Source organism: Ovis canadensis, chromosome 15 (genome assembly GCF_042477335.2).
Source record: "Ovis canadensis isolate MfBH-ARS-UI-01 breed Bighorn chromosome 15, ARS-UI_OviCan_v2, whole genome shotgun sequence".
In the NCBI taxonomy this organism is placed as follows: domain Eukaryota; kingdom Metazoa; phylum Chordata; class Mammalia; order Artiodactyla; family Bovidae; genus Ovis; species Ovis canadensis.
The window spans coordinates 35479164-35504431 of NC_091259.1; the positions used below are offsets into that span (position 1 = coordinate 35479164).

At 38.1% G+C, this 25268-nt stretch overlaps 1 protein-coding gene across 6 annotated transcripts in view; it reads right to left on the bottom strand.

Moving 5' to 3' along the window:
• The window catches only part of SIK3 (SIK family kinase 3), a 263960-nt gene that overhangs the window by 99181 nt on the left and 139511 nt on the right, over window positions 1-25268 (bottom strand). For all 6 annotated transcript variants that reach the window (XM_069555268.1, XM_069555269.1, XM_069555266.1 and 3 more), the window contains exons 2-3: window positions 18182-18298; window positions 14530-14593 (exon numbers count right to left, since the gene is read on the bottom strand). In XM_069555268.1, coding sequence (XP_069411369.1) covers window positions 14530-14593; window positions 18182-18298 — 181 coding nt within the window. The remainder of the gene's footprint in view (window positions 1-14529; window positions 14594-18181; window positions 18299-25268) is intronic.

Consider the following 25268-nt stretch of genomic DNA (forward strand, 5'->3'; position numbering starts at 1 on the left):
CAACCATCTCATCCTGTCATCCCCTTCCCCTCCTGCCTTCAGTCTTTCCCAGAAAGTCTTTTCCAATGAGTCAGTTCTTCCCATCAGATGGCCAAAGTATTGCAGCTTTAGCTTCAGCATCAGTCCCTCCAATGAATATTCAGGATAGATTTCCTTTAGGACTGACTGGTTTGATCGCCTTGCAGTCCAAGGGCCTCTCAAAGAGTCTTCTCCAACACCACAGTTCAAAAGCATCAATTTTCTGGCATTCAGCTTTCTTTATGGTCCAACTCTCACATTCCATACATGACTACTAGAAAAACCAAAACTTTGGAGAAGGAAATGGCAACCACTCCAGTACCCTTGCCCAGAAAATCCCATGGACGGAGGAGCCTGTTTGGCTACCTCCATCCATGGGGTCAAAAAGAATCAGACACGACTGAGAAATTTCACTCACTTAACTAGATGGACCTTTGTTGGTAAAGTAATTGTCTCTGCTTTTTAATATGCTGTCTAGGTTGGTCATACCTTTTCTTCTAAGAAGCAAGCATCTTTTAATTTCATTTTGCAGTCACCATATGCAGAGATTTTGGAGCTCAAGAAAATAAATTCTGTCACTGTTTCCCTGTCTATTTGCCATGAAGTGATGGGATCGGATGCCATGATCATAGTTTTTTGAATGTTGTTTTAAGCCAACTTTTTCACTTTCTTCTTTCACTTTCATCAAGAGGCTCTTTAGTTCCTCTCTGCTTTCTACCATAAGGGTGGTGTCATCTGCATATCTGAGGTTATTGACATTTCTCCCGGTAATCTTGATTCCAGCCTATGCTTCATCCAGCTTGGCATTTTGCATGATGTACCCTGCATGGAAGTTAAATAAGCAGGGTGACAATATACAGCCCTGGCATACTCCTTTCCCAATTTGGAACCAGTCCATTGTTCCAATTCTGGTTCTAACTGTTGCTTCCTGACCTGCATACAGATTTCTCAAGAGGCAGGTCAGGTGGTCTGGTATTTCCATCTCTTGAAGAATTTTTCACAGTTTATTGTGATCCACACAGACAAAGGCTTTGGCATAGTCAATAAAGCAGAAGTAGATATTTTTCTGAAACTCTCTTGTTTTCTTGATGATCCAATGGATGCTGGCAACTTGATCTCTGGTTCCTCTGCCTTTTCTAAAACCAGCTGCAACAGCTGGAAGTTGTTGGTTCATGTACTGTTGAAGCCTCACTTGGAGAATTTTGAGCATTACTTTGCTAGCCTGTGAGATGAGTGCAACTGTGCAGTAGTTTGAACATTCTTTCACATTGCCTTTCTTTGGGATTAGAATGAAAACTGACCCTTTCCAGTCCTGTGGCCACTGCTGAGTTTTCCAAATTTGCTGGCAAACTGAATGCAGCACTTTCTCAGCATCATCTTTTAGGATTTAAAATAGTTTAACTGGAACTCCATCACCTCCAACTAGCTTTGTTCGTAGTGATGCTTGACTTCACATTCCAGGATGTCTGGCTCTAGGTGAGTGCTTATACCATCATGGTTATCTCGGTCTTTTTTGTGTAGTTCTTCTGTGTATTCCTGCCACCTCTTCTTAACATCTTTTGCTTCTGTTAGGTCCATACTGTTTCTGTCCTTTATTGTACCCATCTTTACAAGAAGTGTTCCCTTGGTATCTCTAATTTTCTTGAAGAGATCTCTAGTCTTTCCCATTCTATTGTTTTCCTCTATTTTTCTCTATTTTTCTTCATTGATCACTGAGGAAGGCTTAATATCTCTCCTTGCTATTCTCTGGAACTCTGCATTCAGATGGGTATACATTTCCTTTTCTCCTTTGCCTTTAGCTTCTCTTCTTCTCTCAGCTATCTGTAAGTCCTCCTTAGACAACCATTTCGCCTTTTTGCATTTCTCTTTCTTGGGGATGGTCTTAATCATCACCTCCTGTACAAAGTCATGAATCTCCATCCATAGTTCATCAGGCACTCTGTCCATCAGATCTAACTCCTTGAATCTATTTGTCACTTCTACTGTATAATCATAAGGGATTTGATTTAGGTCATACCTGAATGTTCTAGAGGTATTCCCTACTTTCTTCAATTTAAGTCTGAATTTTGCAATAAAGAGTTCATGATCTGAGCCACAGTAAGCTCCTGGTCTTGCTTTTGCTGACTGTATAGAGCTTTGGCTGCAAAGAATATAATCAATCTCATTTCAGTATTGACCATATGGTGATGTCCAAGCTTAGAGTCATCTCTTGTGTTGTTGGAAGAGGTTGTTTGCTATGACCAGTGCATTCTCTTGGCAAAACTCAGTTAGCCTTTGCCCTGCTTCATTTAGTACTCCAAAGCCAAACTTGCCTGTCAGTCCAGGTATTGCTTGACCTCCAACTTTTGCATTCCAGTCCCCTATGATGAAAAGGACATTTTTTTGGTGTTAGTTCTAGAAGGTCTTGTAGGTGATCATAGAACCATTCAACTTCAGCTGCTCTGGCATTAGTTTGGGGCACAGACTTGTATTACTGTGATATAGAATGGTTTGCCTTGGAAACGAACAGAGATCCTTCTGTCATTTTTGAGACTGCACCCAAGTACTGCATTTCAGACTCTTCTGTTGACCATCACTTTTATTTATTTTCAATGATTATGTCAATATGTCTTTTAGAATTATTATATAACATTTATACACTCATAGCTCACCCCATTACATTCTGATTTCTATTCTTACTACACTAGTGAAACAGCTCTTTAAGACTACTGAGAACATCATCACAAAGTCAGAAGTTACTTTTCTGTCCTTATCGTAGTTGACTTTTCTACAGCATTTAACACTAATCCTTTTTAAAATTTCTATTTTCCTTGGCTTTTTAAATATTAATTTATTTTAATTGGAGGATAATTACTTTACAATATTGTGGTGGTTTTTGCCATACCGCAATCGTCTCTCATCAACAGTGGCTTTTTCATATTTTGTGGCCTCATTTTCAACTTAAATACGGATGGTATGAAGGCTTTCACCCTTAAACCTATTCTTTCATCCTTAAACATACTGATGACTAACCACTCATCCAGGTTGCTCCAAATGGAATTATTTCATTCTTTTTTATGGCTGAGTGGTAGTCCATTGTATATACATAACACATCTTCTTTATCCATTCCTCCACTGATGGAATAGTCCATCGTATATACGTACCCCATCTTCTTTATCCATTCCTCCGTTGATGGATATTTATGTTGCTTCCATGTAGTGTATTGTAACCAGTGCTGCAATAATCACTGGGGTGCATGTAGCCTTTCAGATTAGTTTTCTCTGGATATATGCCCAGGAGTGGGAGTGCTGGATCATATTGCAATTCTATTTTTAGATTTTTAAGGAACGTCCATCCTGTTCTCCATTGTTTGTACCAATTTACATCCCCAGTACTGTGTAGGGGTGTTCCCTTTTCTCCACACCTTCTCCAGGTTTTATTATTTATAGACTTTTTGATGATGGCCATTCTGACCAGTGTGAGGTGACACCTCACTGTAGTTTCAATTTGCATTTCTCTTATAATCAGTAATGCTGAGCATCTTTTCATGTGCTTTTTTGGCCATCTATCTGTCTTCTTTGGAGAAATGTCCATTTAGATCTTCTGGTCACTTTTTTTTTTATTGGGTTATTTGGTTTTCTTTGACATAGAGCTACATGAGCTGTTTGTATATTTTGGAGATTAATCTCCTGTTGGTTGCTTTGTTTGCAAACATTTTCTCCCAGCCTGTGGGTTGTCTTTGTGTTTTGTGTATGGTTTCCTCTGCTGTCCAGAAGCTTTTCAGTTTAATTAGGTCCTATTTATTTTTGTCTTTATTCTCATTACTCTAGGAGGGGGATCAAAAAAAATAGTGCTGTGATTTATGTCAAAGAGTATACTGCCTATGTGTTCCTAAGAGTTTTATAGTGTATGGCCTTATATTTAGGTCTTTGATCTATTCTGAGTTTGTTTTCATGTAAGCTGTTAGAAAATGTTCTAATTTACATGTAGCTGTCCAGTTTTCCCAGCCTGACTTATTAAAGAGACTGTCTTTTCTCCATTGTATACTCTTGCCTCTTTTGACATAGGTTGGGCATAGATGCGTGGGAGATGATCATGTTATCTTGTGTTTTCTTTTATTGATATATATGACATTCACGTATATCCAATACTCATGTACGGATGTGAGAGTTGGACCATAAAGAAAGTTGAGCGCCGAAGAACTGAAGATTTTGAACTGTGATTGCTGAAGACTCTTGAGAGTCCCTTGGACTACAAGGAAATCAAACCAGTCAATCCTAAAGAAATCAGTCCTGAATATTCATTGGAAGGACTGATGTTGAAGCTGAAGCTCCAAAGCGTCAGCCACCTGATGCAAAGAACTGACTCATTGGAAAAGACCCAGATGCTGGGAAAGACTGAAGGCGGGAGGAGAAGGGGACAACAGAGGACAAGATGGTTGGATGGCATCACCAACTTGATGAACACGAGTTTAAGCAAGCTCCGGGAGTTGGTGATGGACAGGGAAGCCTGGCATGCCTCAGTCTATGGGGTCACAAAGAGTTGGACATGACGAGCAACTGAACCGATTATATTCATGAGCTCTGATATGGTGAACCAACCTTGCATTCTTTGCAAATAAATAAATTCTACTTGGTCACAGTGTATAATTCTTATATGCTGCCAGACTTTGTTTGTAACTATCCTTTTGAAGAATTTTGCAACTATATTCATAAGAGATACTGGTCTGTAGTGGTTTTTTTTTTTTTCCTTGTGATGTCTTTGGTATTGGTATCAGGTATATGTCAAGTATCAAGTATACACACATCATGTACACCTCCTCTTCTATTTTTAGAAGAGTTTGTGAAAGTTTGCTGTTATTAGTAATTCTTTTTTAATATTTGGTAGAATTCAGCAGTGATGCCCTCTGGACATGGACTTTTTTATGTGTGGTTTTTGATTACTGCTTCAATCTCTTCACTTGATATAGATATATTCAGATTGTATAACTCTTGAGTCAGTTTCAATAGTTTGTGTCTTTCTAGGAATTTGTCCATTTTATCTAAGTTATACGATTTGTGAATATATAACTGCTCAAGTATTCCTTTACAACTGTTATTAATTTAGGATCATTAGTAATATCTCTTCTTTCATTTATGATTCTAGTAATTTGAGTGTTTCATTTTTTGCTTGGTCAATCTAACTAAAGATTTGCCAATTGTGTTGACCATTTCAAATATGCAGCTTTTGGTTTCATTGATTTTCTCTATTTTTTTCTATTCTTTCATTAACTTCTGCTATAATTATTTCCTTCCTTCAGCTTGTTTTAGGTTTGGGGTACTCTTACTCTTTCATTGTCTTAAGATAGAAGACTAGGTAGTTGATCTTTCTTACTATAGGCATTTTACGGTTATAAACTTGTATAATTTTACAGTTATAAACTTCTGTCTAAGCACCCTTTTAGTTGCAATCCATAGGTTTTGAAATACTGTCCTTATTTTCATTCATCTCAAAGTACTTTCTGAATTTGCTTTTGACTTATTCTTTGACTCATTGCTTACTTTAAAATACACTTTAAATTTCACATATGTGTGAGTTCCCCACATTTTCCTACTATTCATTTCTCATTTCATTCCATTGTGGCTATAAAACATTTTAGTATTACTACTAAAACTGAATAAGTTTAAATTTTATGGATGTTTGTCTTATGACCTAGCATATGGTCTATCCTTGAGAATGTTCTGTGTTTACTTGATAAGCATGTATATTGTATTGCTATTAGATGGAGTATGCTATCAGTATCTGTTAGGTATAGCTGGGTATTGGTCGACCAAGTCTTATTTTTCCTTGTTGATCTTCTGCCTAATGTTTCTATCCATTATTGAAGGAGGGTGTTGAAGCTTTCAATTGTTGTCACTATCTTTTTCTTCCTTCATTTCTGCCAGTTGCTGTTTGATATATTTTGGTGCCCTGTTATTATATACATATGTTTATAACTGTTACAGCTTACTATACTAACATATTACCTTCTCATCATATTCCCCTTTTCCCCATCATATCCCTCTTTATATCTAGTAAGTAGAAAAAGAAAGTCTCTTGTGTTTAAAGTCTATTTTATCTAATATCAACATAGATATTCTAGCTTTCTTATCACTGCTATTAGCATGATACAACATTTTCCATCCTTTTACTTTCAGTTAATTCAGTTCAGTTCAGTTCAGTTCAGTCGCTCAGTTGTGTCCGACTCTTTGCGACCCCAGGCCTCGCAGCATGCCAGGCCTTCCTGTCCATCACCATCTCCCGGAGTTCACTCAAACTCACATCCATCGAATCGGTGATGCCATCCAGCCATCTCATCCTCTGTCGTCCCCTTCTCCTCCTGGCCCCAATCCCTCCCAGCATCAGTCTTTTCCAGTGAGTCAACTCTTTGCATGAGGTGGCCAAAGTACTGGAGTTTCAGCTTTAGCATCATTCCTTCCAAAGAACACCCAGGGCTGATCTCCTTTAGAATGGACTGATTGGATCCCCTTGCAGTCCAAGGGACTCTCAAGAGTCTTCTCCAACACCACAGTTCAAAAGCATCAATTCTTCGGCACTCAGCCTTCTTCACAGTCCAACTCTCACATCCATACATGACCACTGGAAAAACCATAGCCTTGACTAGATGGACCTTTGTTGGCAAAGTAATGTCTCTGCTTTTCAATATGCTATCTAGGTTGGTCATCACTTTTCTTCCAAGGAGTAAGCGTCTTTTAATTTTATGGCTGCAGTCACCATCTGCAGTGATTTTGGAGCCCAAAAAAAGAAAGTCTGACACTGTTTCCGTATCTATTTGCCATGAAGTGATGGGACCAGATGCCATGATGTTCATTTTCTGAATGTTGAGCTTTAAGCCAACTTTTTCACTCTCCTCTTTCACTTTCATCAAGAGGCTTTTTAGTTCCTCTTCACTTTCTGCCATAAGGGTGGTGTCATCTGCATATCTGAAGTTGTTGATATTTCTCCTGGCTGACGTACCCCTTTTCCTATTTGGAACCAGTCTGTTCTTCCATGTCCAATTCTAACTGTTGCTTCCTGACCTGCATACAGATTTCTCAAGAGGCAGGTCAGGTGGTCTGCTATTCCCATCTCTTGAAGAATTTTCCACAGTTTGTTGTGATCCACACAGTCAAAGGCTTTGGCATAGTCAATAAAGCAGAAGTAGATGGTTTTCTGGAACTCTCTTGCTTTTTCGATGATCCAGTGGATCATGTTTATTGGTATCTTTAAATTTAAAGTATGTTTCTTGTAGATAGCATACACAATAGACCATGTGTTTTTATTCAGTTTAACAATCATTGCCTTTGCATTATATTATCCCACCCGTTTACACTTAATATAATTATTGATAATGGATTTACATTTGCTGTTTTACCTTTTGTTTTCCATATAGTTTGTCTATTTTATTCTTCATTACTGCTTTCTTCTGCATTAAGTGAATATTTTCTAACAAAGCATTTCAATTTCTTTAATGACTTTTGCATTGCAATTTTTGAGGGTATTTTTTTAAGTGACGACTTCAGTGTTTCACATGTATATTTTATCTTACTCAAATGAGGTTCTGATTTTATACCAGCTTAATTTTGATGGTTATATAGAAGTGTTTCTCCTTTATAGTGTCATTTCGTTTACTCTCTTTTCTGTGTCCAGTGTTTTTATAACAAAATTACATTGATTAATGCTACAAATCCAACAATACACCACTATAATTATTTGTGTGATCTATAATGAATTCCTTAAGCAAATGCAGTTTTTCTCATACACACACCACCTCCAGTGTGCTGCTATTGACAAATACACTATACAAATACACTATACAAATACAAATACACTATAACCTTAATAATGTATTTCATATTTATTTTTAAATACATTAAGAGAAAAAAGCAGAAAGTATGTGTCACTTCTGTCTTTTATGATTACATGACATTTATTGGTGCCCTTTCTTTCTTGTACGAACTCAAATTACCATGTGAGGTCATCTGCTTTTACCTTGAAGAACTTCCTTTAGCATTTCTTATAATGTGGCTCTGTCAGCAACAAAATCTCTCAGCGCTTGATTATCTGAGAAACTCTACTTCGCCTTCATTTTTGAAATACAGGTTTACTGGATATAGGATTTTAGTTAACAGTTTGTTTGTTTTTCTTTTTCTTTCAGCACTTTACAAATGTTATCCTATTGCCTCTGGCCTCCATCATTTCTGCTGAAAAGTCTACTACCAAAACTTAAGGAATTGCCTTTAAGTGATGCATCATTTTTCTCTTGATGCTTTAAATACCTGTCTTTAACTTCCATTACATTTACTATGATATATCTGTTTGTGGACCTCTTTGTGTTTACTACTAACTGGATTTTGAAGAAATTCCTAGATATATAGGTTATTGTTTTTCAATGAATTTGTGAAGTTTACAGCCATTACTTTCTTGCATATTTTTTCTGCTCCTTTCTCTCTTCCTTTGGTGCTCCCATTATACATATGTTGGAGCATTTGATTGTACCTCTCATTTCTCTGAAGGTCTGTTCATGGTTTTTAACTCATTTTTCTCTTTGTTCTGCAACTGGCATTAACAAGCCTGTGTGCGTGCATGCCTGTATGCGTGCATGCTAGGTCGCTTCAGTCATGTCTAACTCTTTGCGACCCTATGGACTGTAGCCCACTAGGCTCCTGTGTCCATGGGATTCTCCAGGCAAAAATACTGGAGTGGGTCGTCATGCCCTTCTCCAGGGCATCTTCCCAACCCAGGGCTTGAGCCCATGTCTCTTATGTCTCCTGCATTGGCAGGTGGGTTCTTCACCACTAGTGCCCCCTGGGAAGCCCTATAACATGCCTGCTGCTGCTGCTGCTAAGTCACTTCAGTCATGTCCGACTCTGTGTGACCCCATAGATGGCAGCCCACCAGGCTCCCCCGTCCCTGGGATTCTCCAGGCAAGAACACTGGAGTGGGTGGCCATTTCCTTCTCCAATGCATGAAAGTGAAAAGTGAAAGTGAAGTCGCTCAGTCATGTCTGACTCTTCATGACCCCATGGACTACAGCCTACCAGGCTCCTCCATCCATGGGATTTTCCAGGCAAGGGTACTGGAGTGGGGTGCCATCGCCTTCTCCTATCTATCTACAAATTCACTTCCTGTTCTGCAAGTTCAAATCTATAGTTAAGTCTCTCTGATACATTTTAGTTATTTTACTGTTCAATTCCATAATTTCTTTCAATTATTTTTTATAATTTCTACCTTTTTACTGATATTCTTATTTGAGTGACCCTGTAATCATATCTTCTTTCACCACTTTAACTGTGGGTTCCTTTAAGTCTGTGAACATTTCCATTATGGCTAAAGTCTTTTCTTGATAAATATGGCCACTCTGACAGGCAGTTTCTATGGCCTGCTTTTTTTTCAGTAAATGGGTCATACTTTCCTTTTCAGTAAATGGGTCATACTTTCCTGTTTCTTTATATGCTTCACAGTTTGCTGTTGTTGGAATTAGATGTTTTACATAATACATTCTGGCACCTCTAGGTGCTCCACCCTTCTGGAGAATATTATTGTTATCTGTTTGTTTAGTGACTGACTGGTTTGTTTTAGTGAAGTTTATTCCCCTATACAAGTCAAATCCTCTAAATTTAGGGGAAGTTTATTCCCCTAAATCAAATCCCTTACGATTAGACAATGGAAGTGAGAAATAGATTTAAGGGACTAGATCTGATAGACAGAGTGCCTGATGAACTATGGACAAAGGTTTGTGACAATATACAGGACACAGGGAGCAAGACCATCCCCAAGAAAAAGAAATGCAAAAAAACAAAATGGCTGTCTGAGGAGGCCTTACAAATAGCTGTGAAACAAAGAGAAGTGAAAAGCAAAGGAGAAAAGGAAAGATATACCCATCTGAATGCAGACTTCCAAAGAACAGCAAGAAGAGATAAGTAAGCCTTCTTCAGCTATCAGTGTAAAGAAATAGAGGAAAACAACAGAATGGGAAAGACTAAAGAGAAACACTAGAGACCTCTTCAAGAAAATTAGAGATACCAAGGGAACATTTCATGCAAAGATGGGCTCAATAAAGGACAAAAATGGTATGGACCTAACAGAAGCAGAAGATATTAAGAAGAGGTGGCAGGAATACACAGAAGAACTGTACAAAAAAGATCTTCACAACCCCGATAATCACGATGGTATGATCACTCATCTAGAGCCAGACATCCTGGAATGTGAAGTCAAGTGGCCTTAGGAAGCATCACTACGAACAAAGCTAGTGGAGGTGATGGAACTCCAGTTGAGCTATATCAAATCTTAAAAGATGATGCTGTGAAAGTGCTGCACTCAATATGACAGCAAATTTGGGAAACTCAGCAGTAGCCACAGGACTGGAAAAGGTCAGTTTTCATTCCAATCCCTAAGAAAGGCAATGCCAAAGAATGCTCAAACTGAACTACTACTGCACAATTGCACTCATCTCACACGCTAGTAAAGTAATGCTCAAAATTCTCCAAGCCAGGCTTCAGCAGTACATGAACCGTGAACTTCCAGCTGTTGCAGCTGGTTTTAGAAAAGGCAGAGGAACCAGAAATCAAATTGCCAACATCTGCTGGATCCAAAAAGCAAGAGAGTTACAGAAAAACATCCATTTCTGCTTTGTTGACTATGCCAAAGCATTTGACTGTGTGGATCACAATAAACTGTGGAAAATTCTGAAAGAGATGGGAATACCAGACCACCTGACCTGTTTCTTGAGAAACCTATATGCAGGTCAGGAACCAACAGCCAGAACTGGACACAGAACAACAGAATGGTTCCAAATGGGAAAAGGAGTACGTCTAGGCTGTATATTGTCACCCTGCCTATTTAACTTCTATGCAGAGTACATCATGAGAAACGCTGGGCTGGAAGAAGCACAAGCTGGAATCAAGATTGCCAGGAGAAATATCAATAACCTCAGATATGCAGATGACACCACCCTTATGGCAGAAAATGAAGAACTAAAGAGCGTCTTGATGAAAGTCAAAGAGGAGAGTGAAAAAGTTGGCCTAAAGCTCAACATTCAGAAAACAAAGATCATTGCATCTGATCCCATAACTTCATGCGAAATAGATGCGGAAACAGTGGAAACAGTGGCAGAGTTTATTTGGGGGGGGGGGCAGCTACAAAATCACTGCAGATGGTGACTGCAGCTATGAAATAAAAAGACGCTTCCTCCTTGGGAGAAAAGTTATGACCAACTTAGACAGCATATTAACAAGCAGAAACATTACTTTTCCAACAAAGGTCCATCTAGTCAAGGCTATGGTTTTTCCAGCAGTCATGTATGGATGTGAGAGTGGGACTATAAAGAAAGCTGAGTGCCAAAGAACTGATGCTTTTGAACTGTGGTGTTGGAGAAGACTCAAGAGTCCCTTGGACTGCAAGGAGATCCAACCAGTCCATCCTAAAGGAGATCAGTCCTGAGTGTTCACTGGAAGTACTGATGCTAAAGCTGAAATATTTCGGCTACCTGATGCGAACAGTGGACTTATTTGAAAAGACCCTGATGCTGGGAAAGATTGAAGGCAGGAGGAGAAGGGGCCGATAGAGGATGAGATGTTTGGATGGCATCACCGACTCGATAGACATGAGTTTGAGTAAACTCCGGCTGTTGGTGATGGACAGGGAGGCCTGGTGTGCTGCAGTCCATGGGCTCACAAAGAGTCAGACATGACTGAGCGAATGAACTGAACTGAATTCCCCTATACATAGTGATCAGCTTCTGATGCTATTCCTCAGGGAGGCACACATCTTGTTACATCTACAATTACCATCAGATCACTGGATCACCATGGTTTGGGTATAGCTCTCTTCCTGTCTTTCTTTAACCATGCCCAGCTGTTAAAATCCAAAAATTGTGGCTAGTTGCTCTATTATTTTCAACAATGCCCTAGAACATAAACCGGTCTATAAACAATCTAATCAAATTCTCGTTCCTTTGAAGGAACAGGTCCTAAAATTAGTGTTTGATTTTTCTTCTGACCTTAGAAGGCTCTTGTGATGCTCTATTCCCTGGTTCTTGCTTGCAAACTAGCTGGCTTATAGTTTAGCCTGCTCAAATCTCCCCTGAAATGCCTTTTACCACAACCTCCACTGTTTTTATGAGTGCCTTCAGGCTTAAACTTCTTCATTCTCTGTTGCAAATGAAGTCAGTTCCTACGGGAAGAAATTAGGAGCTATATGTGTTATGGTGTGTTTCTCTCTCTGGACCAATCTCTGAGCCAGGACTCTGAAGCTAGGCACGGGGACAATGGCAAAGCTTTCTTTGAGTAACGCTCCCTCTCTAGGAGCAGAGTTCAGTGCAGAGAAAGGGCGCAGATTCTAAATTCTCCCTGCTTGCCTCTCTTGAGATGACCTACTAGTTTATAACATAAAGCATGAATGAGCTGGGTCCCAGTATTCTTGGAGTGCCTCACCCAAACTCTACAAGTATGAGTTGGGCAGACAAAGGAGTCCTCACTGTTCAACTGCTCTAACCCATGATTCAGCAATACGTAGCCAGGGCAGGATGAGAAATGTTTATGCCCCGTTCCTCCAGGAAGAAATCCATTAGTCTAGGTGAAAAGGGGAGGCCAGAGGGAAGGCCTGTGGTCTTGGCTGGAGTAACCCTGCTGAGTTGGAATCTCCACCTTGCTGAGCTGGATAGAGGGGAAGAAGGAAGTAGCACTGGCTTAACGACCACAAGCTCTCTTATTTCTTACCAAATTTTCATAGATGTTCTTGAATAAATGTTTCTCCAGTTGCTGTTCACCCTCAGAACCATTTCCAGAGACTTTAAATGGCGAAGTCTAGAGGTTTTTTAAAATTACTTTCACCGGTTTCACTGGGGAGGGCAGCAGAGTGTCTCGCATTCTCCTGCCAGCAGTCGATCAACCACTCGCTCTATTACCCGGAGGTAAAGGAAGCAAAGTGCTAGGGCTCTCTGTGTGCTATCTCATTTAATCGTCACAACTACAAGCGAGATATTACAGATCTGACTTTATAGGCCATGAATGTGAGGCCTGGAATCCAAGTGAAAAAGCAAATAGGTGGCAACAATGTGATTCAAAACCAGGCGTAGCTGCCTCCAGAGCGCATATTCTTGATTAAACCCATCCTTTCATCTCTGATACAGATACTTTTAAAAACGAGATCTCATGAGACACTTCTATCCTTGTGCAGGCACAGTCATTTCTTTCAGTAACAGCAATTTCTTCCTCCTCCAGATCTTTTATAATAATACCATGAGAAGTACTATTCTATTTCCTCATGCCATGAGCTATGTTCCTGGCACGAAGAATCTACGACCAAGGCATTGTCATCTTTTCTGTACTTTTGAAATTTGTTTTCTAAGGAGCAAGGCAGATCTAATGTGCAGTGTGTTTGGTTCTTTGATTATTATGAATGTTAAGATGACAAGGTCTCTTTGCTCCCAAGATTGCCATTATACATAAGCAAATACAAAGCCAAGTGAAAACGTCATTAGGAAATGATACCTCTTTTTAAAAAGACTCACACACAAAAAAAGACTCACACTTATTTTGAAGATTATTAGATATAAAATGATCAGCTTTCAGTTTAACATGATATCAAAAATTTTTCAGTCACAACTCACCAATCACTAATAAGAAAATGCCACTTAATGGTGATTTCATGCTTTTTAATATATATTAGGCACTTAGCAAGTGCCAATATCTTAAAAATTAAAAAAGTTCTTACCATCCAGACTTAAACCAAATCAAAATCTAAAAAAACAAACTAGATAAACCTAAACTACATAAGAAACCCTTTTCTATATTCACATGCCAAGAAGAAACAAAATTAAAAAATAAAAAGACATGTCAATCTAGGTTTGAAAGTTTAGTCTTTATTTGGCTCCATTTATCACAGCTACCAAAAGAAAAAATGAGGGGGGCCAGTTTTTACCACCTCAAAATGACATTATTTCCTGGTAACAAATTCTCCAGCTTAATTCTAATGTTGTGCTAAGTGTTAGAGGAAAAAAAAAACACAGTTATTGAACACAAAATCTCCTAAATTACAAGAATCACCAAAGAAACTGTGAACACATGGTAAGGAATAAAATTACATGTCATATTTAAGTAAACGTTAAAGAATGCATTAGGGTGAGACTGTTTGCTCCGAGAGACTCTTTCCTATACAGCAGGGGCCCACCACATTTGAAGGGGTTCTGTCACATATTGTCACCCCAACTAGAATCTGGCAATAGGAAAGACCCTCATGTTCAGAGAAATGTTTTGTTTCTGAAGATCTTTAATCTCAACTGTCAACACCTGACCGAAACAAACAAACCACCTTTGCTAAGGAAACAAAGATGGTGAGAACTTTAAGAGGCGACTCAAAAATCATTGAAACTGCTTTGCTGGTAGAAGATGACAGCACTGAAGGACAGCCTCGAGTGCCAGCTGTTCAAGTGACAAGGGCGTGGAACAGCTATTCTAAATTTGCCATACTATGCTCAATCGCTGTTTAAAGAATGCAAGAGGTGTACTTACCAAATATTTCCCCTCCACTAGCATATTCTGTCACCAGATAAATCATCCGCTCTGTCTCCATGACCTGGTGCAAAGGCAGGAAAGTGAGAGTGATACAAATGAGAGGCTGACGGCACAGCGAGAGGGACCGACAACTCTTTCTTTTGTCGTGTGAAGCGCTAACAATCATTTCTGCCTAAAGGAGACTTCAAACTTGCAGAGCTGGGAGGGAACAGATATAAACGTCATTAAGAAGGGGGGAAACAGGTATCCCTCCAAGTTCCTAAAAGTAGGAAATATTTACTACTTGAGAGAGACAGTCCTTGCCTTGTCCCAGCAGGCCTCGGCAATCTTTTAAGCTCCACAAAAAGACACAAAGACGCTGCCAAGAACCAAAAAGTTCACATTTGGTCACTTGAAGTTTTGGATCATTGATCAGTTGAAGCTCAAAAATGTCCCTCCCAAAACCTAACCAAAATAAAACTTAGGGAGAACAACTGGAATCACTTAAGAACTACACAGATATTACATATAGCTGTGCTTTTTAAAAAATGGAAATGACAACTTTCCATTCAACAACCTCAAAGATATAAACTACTCATTTGTATTTTAATCTTAGTCTTTATTTTGCTACTTTTCTAAAAACTTGTGGTGTGTTATCAGTTCCTTCTTCCTTTTTACCTTTTCATCAAATATTTATTAAAGTATTAATATATAAGTATAAATGTTCATTATAAACATTTTAAATACCTAGTATATAAACAAAAGACCAAAGGTTTTCCTCTGTCTAAGCCCTTCCATTATTCCATTAAGCCCTTCCATTTATTCCCCAGAGGAAACTCTGTTAATAGTTTATTTTATATCATTCTAGGGTAGTGGTATCCAACAGAAATACTATGTGAGTCTCACATACAATTTTAACTCTTCTAGTAGCACATTAAAAAAGTAAAAAGAAAAAGGTGAAATTAATTCTAATATTATATTTTACTATCATTAACATCATTTCAAACACTTTTAATTGTAAATAGCTCCGGTTTTTATATTTAAATTAATATTAAATAAAAATAAAAACCCAGTTCCTCATTCAAGCGAGCCACATGTTAATACACAACCACATGTAGCTCGGGACCATCAAAGTAGGCAGCACAGTTCTATACTTTCACTATACTTGACAGTTAATTGTTTTGTCAAATCATTCCCTAGTCACTTTGACATCTCTATACATTAATACCGTTATAACAATAGATCTATCTCTTCTTTTAAATGGCTTCATAGTACTCCAATGTATGTATACACATTATTTTAATTTTTCAATGAAACAACTGTCATTTTTCTCACTTTAACTTAAAAACTCTCTACAGACTGGTGATACTAGCCTGCTGTTACATGTATCGCTTCCAAGCTCTCTATATGTTGGCTCATGTAACAAAAAGTAAGTATCCTAAACATAAGTAAGGGTTAAGGAAAAATAAAACAAGAAAAAAAATGTCACATTGTATATCTCCTTTATACCAGGCCTTTTATGGACTTCTCTGGTGGTTCAGATGGTAAAGCGTCTGTCTACAATGCAGGAGACCTGGGTTCGATCCCTGGGTCGGGAAGATTCCCTGGAGAAGGAAATGGTAACTCACTCCAGTGCTCTTGCCTAGAAAATCCCATGGATGGAGGAGCCTGGTGCAGGCTACTGTCCACGGGGTCGCAAAGAGTTGGACACGACTTCACTTTCACTTTATTGACTGTAAATTTTTTAATTTTTTAAAATTTTGTTGAAGTGGAGTTGATTTACAATGTTGTGTTTAACTTTAGACTAGTATCTTTTTTATTTTTAAGCTTTTCAGGAGTTCAAAAGCTTCCCTATATAGTTATCTAAATTTGGTTTACTCTGAAAGCCCAAGGAGACTGAAGCTTTAGCAAATGACATAAAAACTACCTTAATGCATACTCACCTTGGCAGCTCAGAATCTCCCATTAACAATATTAGCTGCCAGACAGCAAAATTAAAGCCTAAAAAAGGGCAATGTTCAAAGCCAGGGTTGAAAGTCTTTAAATCTGAAAGGCTAATGAAATCTTGGGCAAGAAAGGTTAACTTGCAGATTTCAGTGGTAAGGTTAATACCTATAAGTTAACCTCTTAAGGAAAGTCAGCCTTTATAATGAGGTCTACAACTATTAAAAGATGATTTATTTTAAAAAGTGAGGTCAAGAAGTTTACTGTCTGTCAGGATAGGAAGGAAGCATCAGCTCTGAACTTGCAGACACAGCTCTTCAGGCAACCCCAGGAAGCTTTCATGGGTTTCCTTCTCAGGCACAACAGAGGTGTTGCTCAATATAACTTTGTGTGATAAAATTTCAACAATCCTGCTCCTGCTGATCTAATTCATCTCATGGCATGAGCAGGTGACGCCAGACAAGAGCCCTAACACTATAGTCTTAAACATACATTAATATCACGACATGCTTTCTTTTCCATAAAAATAGCAGACTGAGAGGTTGCCTGTTGTGCCTCAGATGTAACCTTTCCACTCTTACACATGATCCCAGGTCTGGGCCAGTAACCATTTACTGCAGACTAACAGCAGCAAACGAACTGAGTGGGTGGCCACTTCCTGCAGAACGAGGTGTTGGCTGTTCTGGTAGAGAGCAGTGAGTAGGGCTGGCCTCATACACAGGCAGGGCTCATGGTTGCCAACACACTGCAATTTGAGAAGCATCCCAAAGCCCCACCTCTCCCAAAATATCTCTTCCACCTGCCTGCTAAGGCAAGGTCCTCCTCTCCTATCTGGCTTAAAATTCCAGCCATTAGATTCACTGCTTTTGCAGTAAGGCTAAAGAATCATTTTTGATGATGGCATGAAATATGCATGCTTCCTGGGAAGCTAAGTAAAGTAGAATAGAAAACTCTGCCATTATGCAGAGTCAGTCTCTTGGCTGGGCTTCCGTGGTGGCTCAGATGGTAAAGAATCCGCTTGCAATGTGGGAGACCTGGGTTCGATACCTGGATTGAGAAGTCCCTGGAGGAGGGCATGGCAACCCACTCCAGTATTCTTGCTTGGAGAATCCCCATGGACAGAGCAGTCTGGCAGGCTACAGTCCACGGGGTTGCAAAGAGGCGGACATGACTGAGGAACTAAGTACGCATACACAGTCTCCTGGTTATCAAGGTAATCAAGTGCAACCTTAGAAAAACTATGTCTGGGACCCTATTAAAGTTGAAAGGAGACAGGTTCGACTGGTACAACAAGCCACACTGAAAGTATCCTTTGTGATAATTCATAAAATGATCACAGACATTGGTATTTCAATAATGCTATGAAAATTAATATTATTTTGATCTCTTTAAATTCTCTGTTCCTTTTGGGTTTCCCATTCTGCTTTAAGATTCTGACCTGAATAAATAGGTTCTCATCATCTTCTAAATAATCTTTTTGTGTAACTCTAAGAATGGCATCCAAGCTTACCTAGGTAAGCTAGAGCTTACTAGTAAATCCCCAGGGGAAACTGAAGTACTGAGTTGGGGGATAATAGGGTGGGGAAATAGTAGGAAGAACATACGAACATAGAAAAAAAAAAGTTGCAGATGTTCACCCACCCACCTTCTCTTCAAAAGTGGCCACAGACACAAGTGGCCACCATGGGCTCTTTGCTGCCCTGCACTACACCACTAGGGGTCCTACCTGGTAAAGCCTGATAATGTGGGGGTGGCAAAGCATCTTCATAATTTGAACTTCTCGGAAAATCTTCTTCAAGTTTTCTTCGTCCAGCTGGGTCTTATCAATGATCTTGATAGCAACCTGACAACAGAGAAAGAACATTCACTCATGCATTATTAAAAAGCATTTACTAAGGAAAATTAAATCCACCTTAAAACATATTCCACAAAATACAAATTGCCATTATCTTGTTTACAGGACGTCAGTGAAGAAAATAAATTTACTCTTTTTAAAAAGACAGGAAATGGATTCCTAGCAAGTTAGTCTCAAAGGAACAGACTCCAAAAGCTAATGGGTCTTCTGCCATTTCTTAAATTGCTCCTACAGTAAAACCCCAGAACAAAATACTTCATTACCCTGCAGATGCGGTTGCAATCTAGGGAAATCATGCTTTGGTGCAGAGAACAATATGCAGGGCTTCTTATTAAAAGAAGCAGCTTATATGATACGTAAATGATGACTTGGTAAGGTCTGACTAGAAGTTCCACAGGTGCATCCCACATCGCAGGAGGTGCTTCTATAATTCAGTAACAGAGTAGCAAGGGTGGTGGTGGTGGTGGCAGCAGCAATTAATATATACTGAACTATATACCCTCCATATACTCTACATTATACACATACAATTACTATATACTCTACATATATACACTATTACTACATATATACTCTATATTATATATACAATTACTATCTACTATATATATACTCTGTAACTATACACTATATTATATATATATACAACTACTATATACTGAATTATATACTCTATATACTCTACATTATACATATACGATTACTATATACTCTACATATATACACTATTACTACATATGTACTCTACATTATATATATACAATTACTATCTACTATATATATACTCTATAACTATATACTATACTCTATATTATATATATATACAATTACTATATACTATGTATATGCTCTATAACTATATACGCTATATTATATATATACAATTACTATATACTCTCTATATACTCTATCATACATATACGATTACTATATATATATACACTGTAACTATATATACTGTATATTATATATATAAATTACTATCTACTATATATACTCTATAACTATATACTATATATACTTTATATTATATATATACAATTACTATATACTATATATATACTATATAACTATATACAATCATTATATACTATAATATACTCTATAACTATATACTATATATACTCTATATTATATATATACAATTACTATATACTATATATTACATACATTATATATATACACTATATACTGAACACTTACTATTTGTCAGTATATATATATACTCTATAATCATTAGTGCTTTGTAAATACTAACTCATTCAAACCTTACAACACTCCATATTATTATCAACCCTGTTTTACAAATATGGAACCTGAGACACATAGAGATTCAGTAATTACCCAGGACTAAGTAATGGAAGGACTGACGCTGAAGCTGAAACTCCAATACTTTGGCCACCTCATGCAAAGAGTTGACTCATCAGAAAAGACCCTGATTCTAGGAGGGATTGGGGGCAAGAGGAGAAGGGGACGACAGAGGATGAGATGGCTGGATGGCATCACCGACTCAATGGACGTGAGTTTGGGGGAACTCCAGGAGTTGGTGATAGACAGGGAGGCCTGGCGTGCTGCAATTCATGAGGTCACAAAGAGTTGGAGACGACTGAGCGACTGAACTGAACTGAAGTAATTTATAGCTAGTATGTGGTAGACCAAAGAATGAAACCCAGGTAGCTCAGCTTTAGAATCAAATTCTTAATGACAATCCTAAAAAAATCTTTAGGAGACCTTTCTGTGCTGTATATATACAGCTTCAGCATAAAACATCTTTCTACTTTGTTCGTAATTCTTAAGTTACTCAGCAGCACACATTTAAAAAGAGAATAAATGATGAAAGGCATTTTTAATCTATTAAATCTAAACTTCCTCATTATTCTTAAACATTCAATATATTGGGTTGCCCCCAAATATCTCTATGTCTTTTTCAACTACTCAATCAGTATGTACTCAACAAATATTAGCTGGATGAAGGATAAGGGCTAAGCAAATTTAGCACCTTTCAATTCCTAAAATTATATGGGTCTACACACTGGGGGAGGAAAAGAAAATTTACACTTATTGAGAAAAAAAAGATAAAGAAAAGCAGGGAAGCAAAGATGTCAATAATAAAAAAAGTTCAGACCAAATAAATACAGACAGTATGGAACTATACATAGTAAATGATTCAAATGTAAGAATGACCAGCACAACAGCAACTTTCTGATGTTAGGTTAAGGACTAATGAAAGGAAGGCACAAGCAGAGCAATTCCAGCTCAATTCAGAGTTAAGCTCTGCCTTGAACATGGAATGTGATAAAATGAGGCGGATGTGGCTTGAGCTACAAAAACTAACCAGACACAGCCTTCACTTCAGGGACCTCACAATCTAGCAGAGAAGACAGGCATGTGAAACAGGCAACCATTCAGCCCTGGAAGTAGAATGAATACAGCCCTGTACACGGTATAAGCAGAATGGAGGACGAAGTATGACCTTCAGCTGGGGGAGAAAAAGTAAGCACAGGTACAGACTTCACAAAGAGAGAAGGCCTGAGGAGACACAGAATTGAGATGGGCAGAAAAGAGGGAGAAGAATTTTATAAGGAGCAATAGCACAAACATTAACAAATCTCACCAGCTAATTGATCTTCTAATAAGCTGTCCTGAATCCTACGGCCCCTAACCATTTCTTCTTCTCGTCACTGTGGGAGACCACATATAGGACCTTAACGCCAGCAATTAGTCTGGCATCTGCAGCTGGTTCTCTAAGAACAATTCCCAGAACAACAGCAACAAAAATCATAGTAGAGACAGGAGCCTGGCAGGCTACAGCCCATAGGTTCACAATAGAGTCGGTCACAACCGAGTGACTAACACACTGACTTTTTTCATAATCTTAGAAGTAAATTCAGAGAGATTTTAATATATAAAAGCATCAAGTCCCTGCCTACTTTATACTGAGATTTAAGCTTCCACAAGACACAGGGAGGTGAAGCTTTGCCTAGCAGCTGAACATGGCATCAAGCTGACTGGGATCAAAATCTTGAATTTGTCTCATAACATATAACCATATAACCAACATATAACCAAGTTATTTAATTTTTCCATGGCTCCTTATCTATAAAGTGTAGGCAACAATAGAAGCCACTTTAAAAGTTACTGAGGATTAACTGAGCTAATGAATGCAACCTTCTTATATAATGCCTGGCATGCAATATACATTCGTTAGAGGTACTGCTTTTGTTATTATTTCCTTTTTTTCTGGAATCAAGCCTTAAATGTTAGGCATTCTTTGGCAAGGATTAGATTTGCTTCACTAACTGACATAGTCCTGGATCTGCAACACAACTCCTAAGGGGTGAGTTGGGGGACTAGCAGCAAAATAGCTAACAATTTGTGGGCAGCATTCAGAACAGGCTGCTTCCAGCTGATGTGGGAAGAACACGGAAGAAACAGAACTGGGAAGAAAACACATTTCATTCAGCAAAGTCAGACTGAGCCACAGGATGGAACCCACAGCAAGACCTGATCCTGAAGGCTATGTCAAAGAGAAGGCAGGAGCTGCTTCCTTCCTCTCCCTCCTTCTTCTTCTCCCTCTTCAAGGCAGGCTGGGCCCCCTTCCATCCATGCTAAGTAGCTAACACAAGGGAGGAGGCCACAGGACTACTCTGCACAGGCACCTAATGGGACCACTTACTAACAGAGATGGGAACTTCCTCGTACTTAGCTCCTACCTTAGCTGCAAACTGAGGAGTAGAAGTTTTCTAAATAGCAATTCCTTAAAACAAAACACCAGTGAAACAGAAACTACCAAGTCAGAGATCAGGTAGCTGGCAAGCAGGTAGTTCTAATTATTTCAAGACTACTTGAAGAGACCAATGACCATAAATTTACACTGTTATAGATTATTGGAGGCTATATAATAAAGTCTTTAAAAGTAGTACATACTAGTTGCTTGAAAAATAAAGTGTGTCAATAACAAAAGGTAAATGGGCAGGTAAACAGAAGATAAGACTCTCAAAGAATGTTTTTAGGTTAGTGTTAAAAATCTATGAATCACATACTTGCACATACATATGAAAAGCATAACAAATAAAGAGGGAAATTTCCAACACATTACCAGCAGACCATGTATTTCTTAAGTTTGACTACTCTACACAGAATCCTGCCAAGAGCATGATCTTGTGAATTGACAATAGTATTAATCAAACATGGTATTATATCAAATATGTTGCTAAAGAGACACAGATTATTGGGAGTCCTTAAGAATTTCCTTACCCAATATATTTCCACAAATTTCTTTTTTAGTACACAGGTGGTATAAGGAAAAGTTAAACTTATATTGTGCCAAATTTGAAGTCCTAGTTCTTTACTCATTCTAGAAGGGGAAAACAGCCATTTCCTCCTGTTCTCACTTCTAAACCACAGTTCCTTTAACTCTTACCTAATTTTTCTAAGTGCAGTAATGCTCTTAGGGAATGAAGTTCAAGAAAACAGTGTTCTCCTCACAACAGGCAATAATTCACTCACATATTCCGATGTCACATTCACAGGCAAGATAAGGTGGCAATAAAAGCAATGAGCCATGAAGAGATTCAGTATGAAGGTCAAAGCAGACCACGTTCCCTCCTTACCCACCAGACATAAGCAGGTCTCTTCACTCAGGGAGACGCTGCGATCAATGAGCAGCTTAAAAAAAAGAAACTACTTAGGGAGAAAACGCAAAGACCACAATCGCTAAAATTCCTCCAGAAAGAGAAAGAGCACTTTCTTAAACTAGTATGCAGATGCACGCATAATCATGTCACAGAATACAGTAAACAACGGAATGCTTTTAAGAAGGTAAGAGAAGACATTATAACAGTGCAGAGAAAGAGTTTTTTTAATTTTTATTTTTTTCTATATTCTTTTATGAAAAGAAGTCTACCTCTCATTGAAATGCATAACATTTAGGCATTTTGCCATTGTTAATTATTTTTAAGAGGCTATCTTTATATTAACTTCTGTAGCTAAGCTTGTATTCTCTTAGTTATACGACAAAACTTATCTAGTATCTAGATTACTCTCAGCTCAGGTCTAGAATCATTTTATGGTTTAGATTAGTGCTGTGCAATGGAGTAGACACCAGTCACATGTAACTAATGAGCACTTGAAATGTGGCTAGTTCAAACTGATATGCTATACATGTAAAAATACATATCAGATTTCAAAGCCTTAACAATAAAAAGGGAATGTAAACTATCTCACTGATAATTTTTACATTGATTACATGTAGAAACAATATTTTGGATATAACAAGCTAAATAAAATATATTATTAAACCTAATTTCAATAAAAAGGCAACCCTATGGAATGGGAATTATATTTACAAGTCACATATCTGATAAGGAGTTAACATCCAAAATATAGAAGGAATTCATACAACTCAGGTACAGAAAAAAAAAAATCCAATTTAAAAATAGGCAAAGGACCTAAACAGATATCTTTTCAACGAAGACATACAAATGGCCAACAGGTACATGAAATGGGACTCAACATCACTAGTCATCAGGGAAATACAAATCAAAACCACAATGAGATACCACTTCCTGCCTGTTAGGATGTCTACCATCAAAAAAGACAAGATAACAAATGCCAGCAAGGAAATGGAGAAAAGGGAACCCTTATACACTGTTGGTGGGAGTATAAACCGGTCCAGCCACTATGAAAACAGTATGGAGGTTCCTCAAGGAATAAAAAGTAAAACTACCAGCAGTCCTACTTCCGAGTATATATCCAAAGAAAACTAAATCATTATTTCAAAGAGATTATCTGTCTTGCGATGTTCACTCAATAGCCAAAGTACGAAAATTACCCAAGTGTCCGTCAACAGAAGCATGGATTAATAACATCTGGTGTACGTATACCACAGAATATTATTGGGCGTTAGAAAAGAAGAAAATTCTGTCATTTGCAACAAATGGATGAATCTGGGGAGGACATTATGCCAAGTGAAATAAGCCAAAGACAAATACCACATTATCGCACAGTATCACTTATATGTAAAATCTTTAAAAAAGAAAGATCGAGCCAAACTCATAGAAACAAAGTAGAAAAGTGGCTGTCAGAGGCTGAGGAGTGAGGAAAATAGGGAGAGGATGGTAAAAGGGTGCACTCTTTCAGTTATAAAATTAATAAGGTCTGAGGATCTAACGTAAAAAATGGTGACTACATCTGATAATATGGCATTGTATAACTGAAATTTGTTGAGAGTAGAACTTAAATATTCCCACCTAGTAGGAAGAAAAGATAACTATGTCAGATGATAGATACGGTAATTAACTCAACTGGAGTAAATCCTCTCACAATATATACATATCAAAACATCATATTGTATACTTTAAGTATCTTACAATTCTATTTGTTAATTATACCTCAATAAAACCAAAGGGAAAAATAAACAAATGGGATCTAATTAAAATTAAAAGCTTCTGCAAAACAAAGGAAACTATAAGCAAGGTGAAAAGACAGCCTTTAGAATGGGAGAAAATAATAGCAAATGAAGCAACTGACAAACAACTAATCTCAAAAATATACAAGCAACTCCTGCAGCTCAATTCCAGAAAAATAAATGACCCAATCAAAAAATGGGCCAAAGAACTAAATAGACATTTCTCCAAAGAAGACATACAGATGGCTAACAAACACATGAAAAGATGCTCAACATCACTCATTATCAGAGAAATGCAAATCAAAATCACAATGAGGTACCATTTCACACCAGTCAGAATGGCTACGATCCAAAAGTCTACAAGCAATAAATGCTGGAGAGGGTGTGGAGAAAAGGGAACCCTCTTACACTGTTGGTGGGATTGCAAACTAGTACAGCCACTATGGAGAACAGTGTGGAGATTCCTTAAAAAACTGGAAACAGAACTGCCTTATGACCCAGCAATCCCACTGCTGGGCATACACACCGAGGAAACCAGAATTGAAAGAG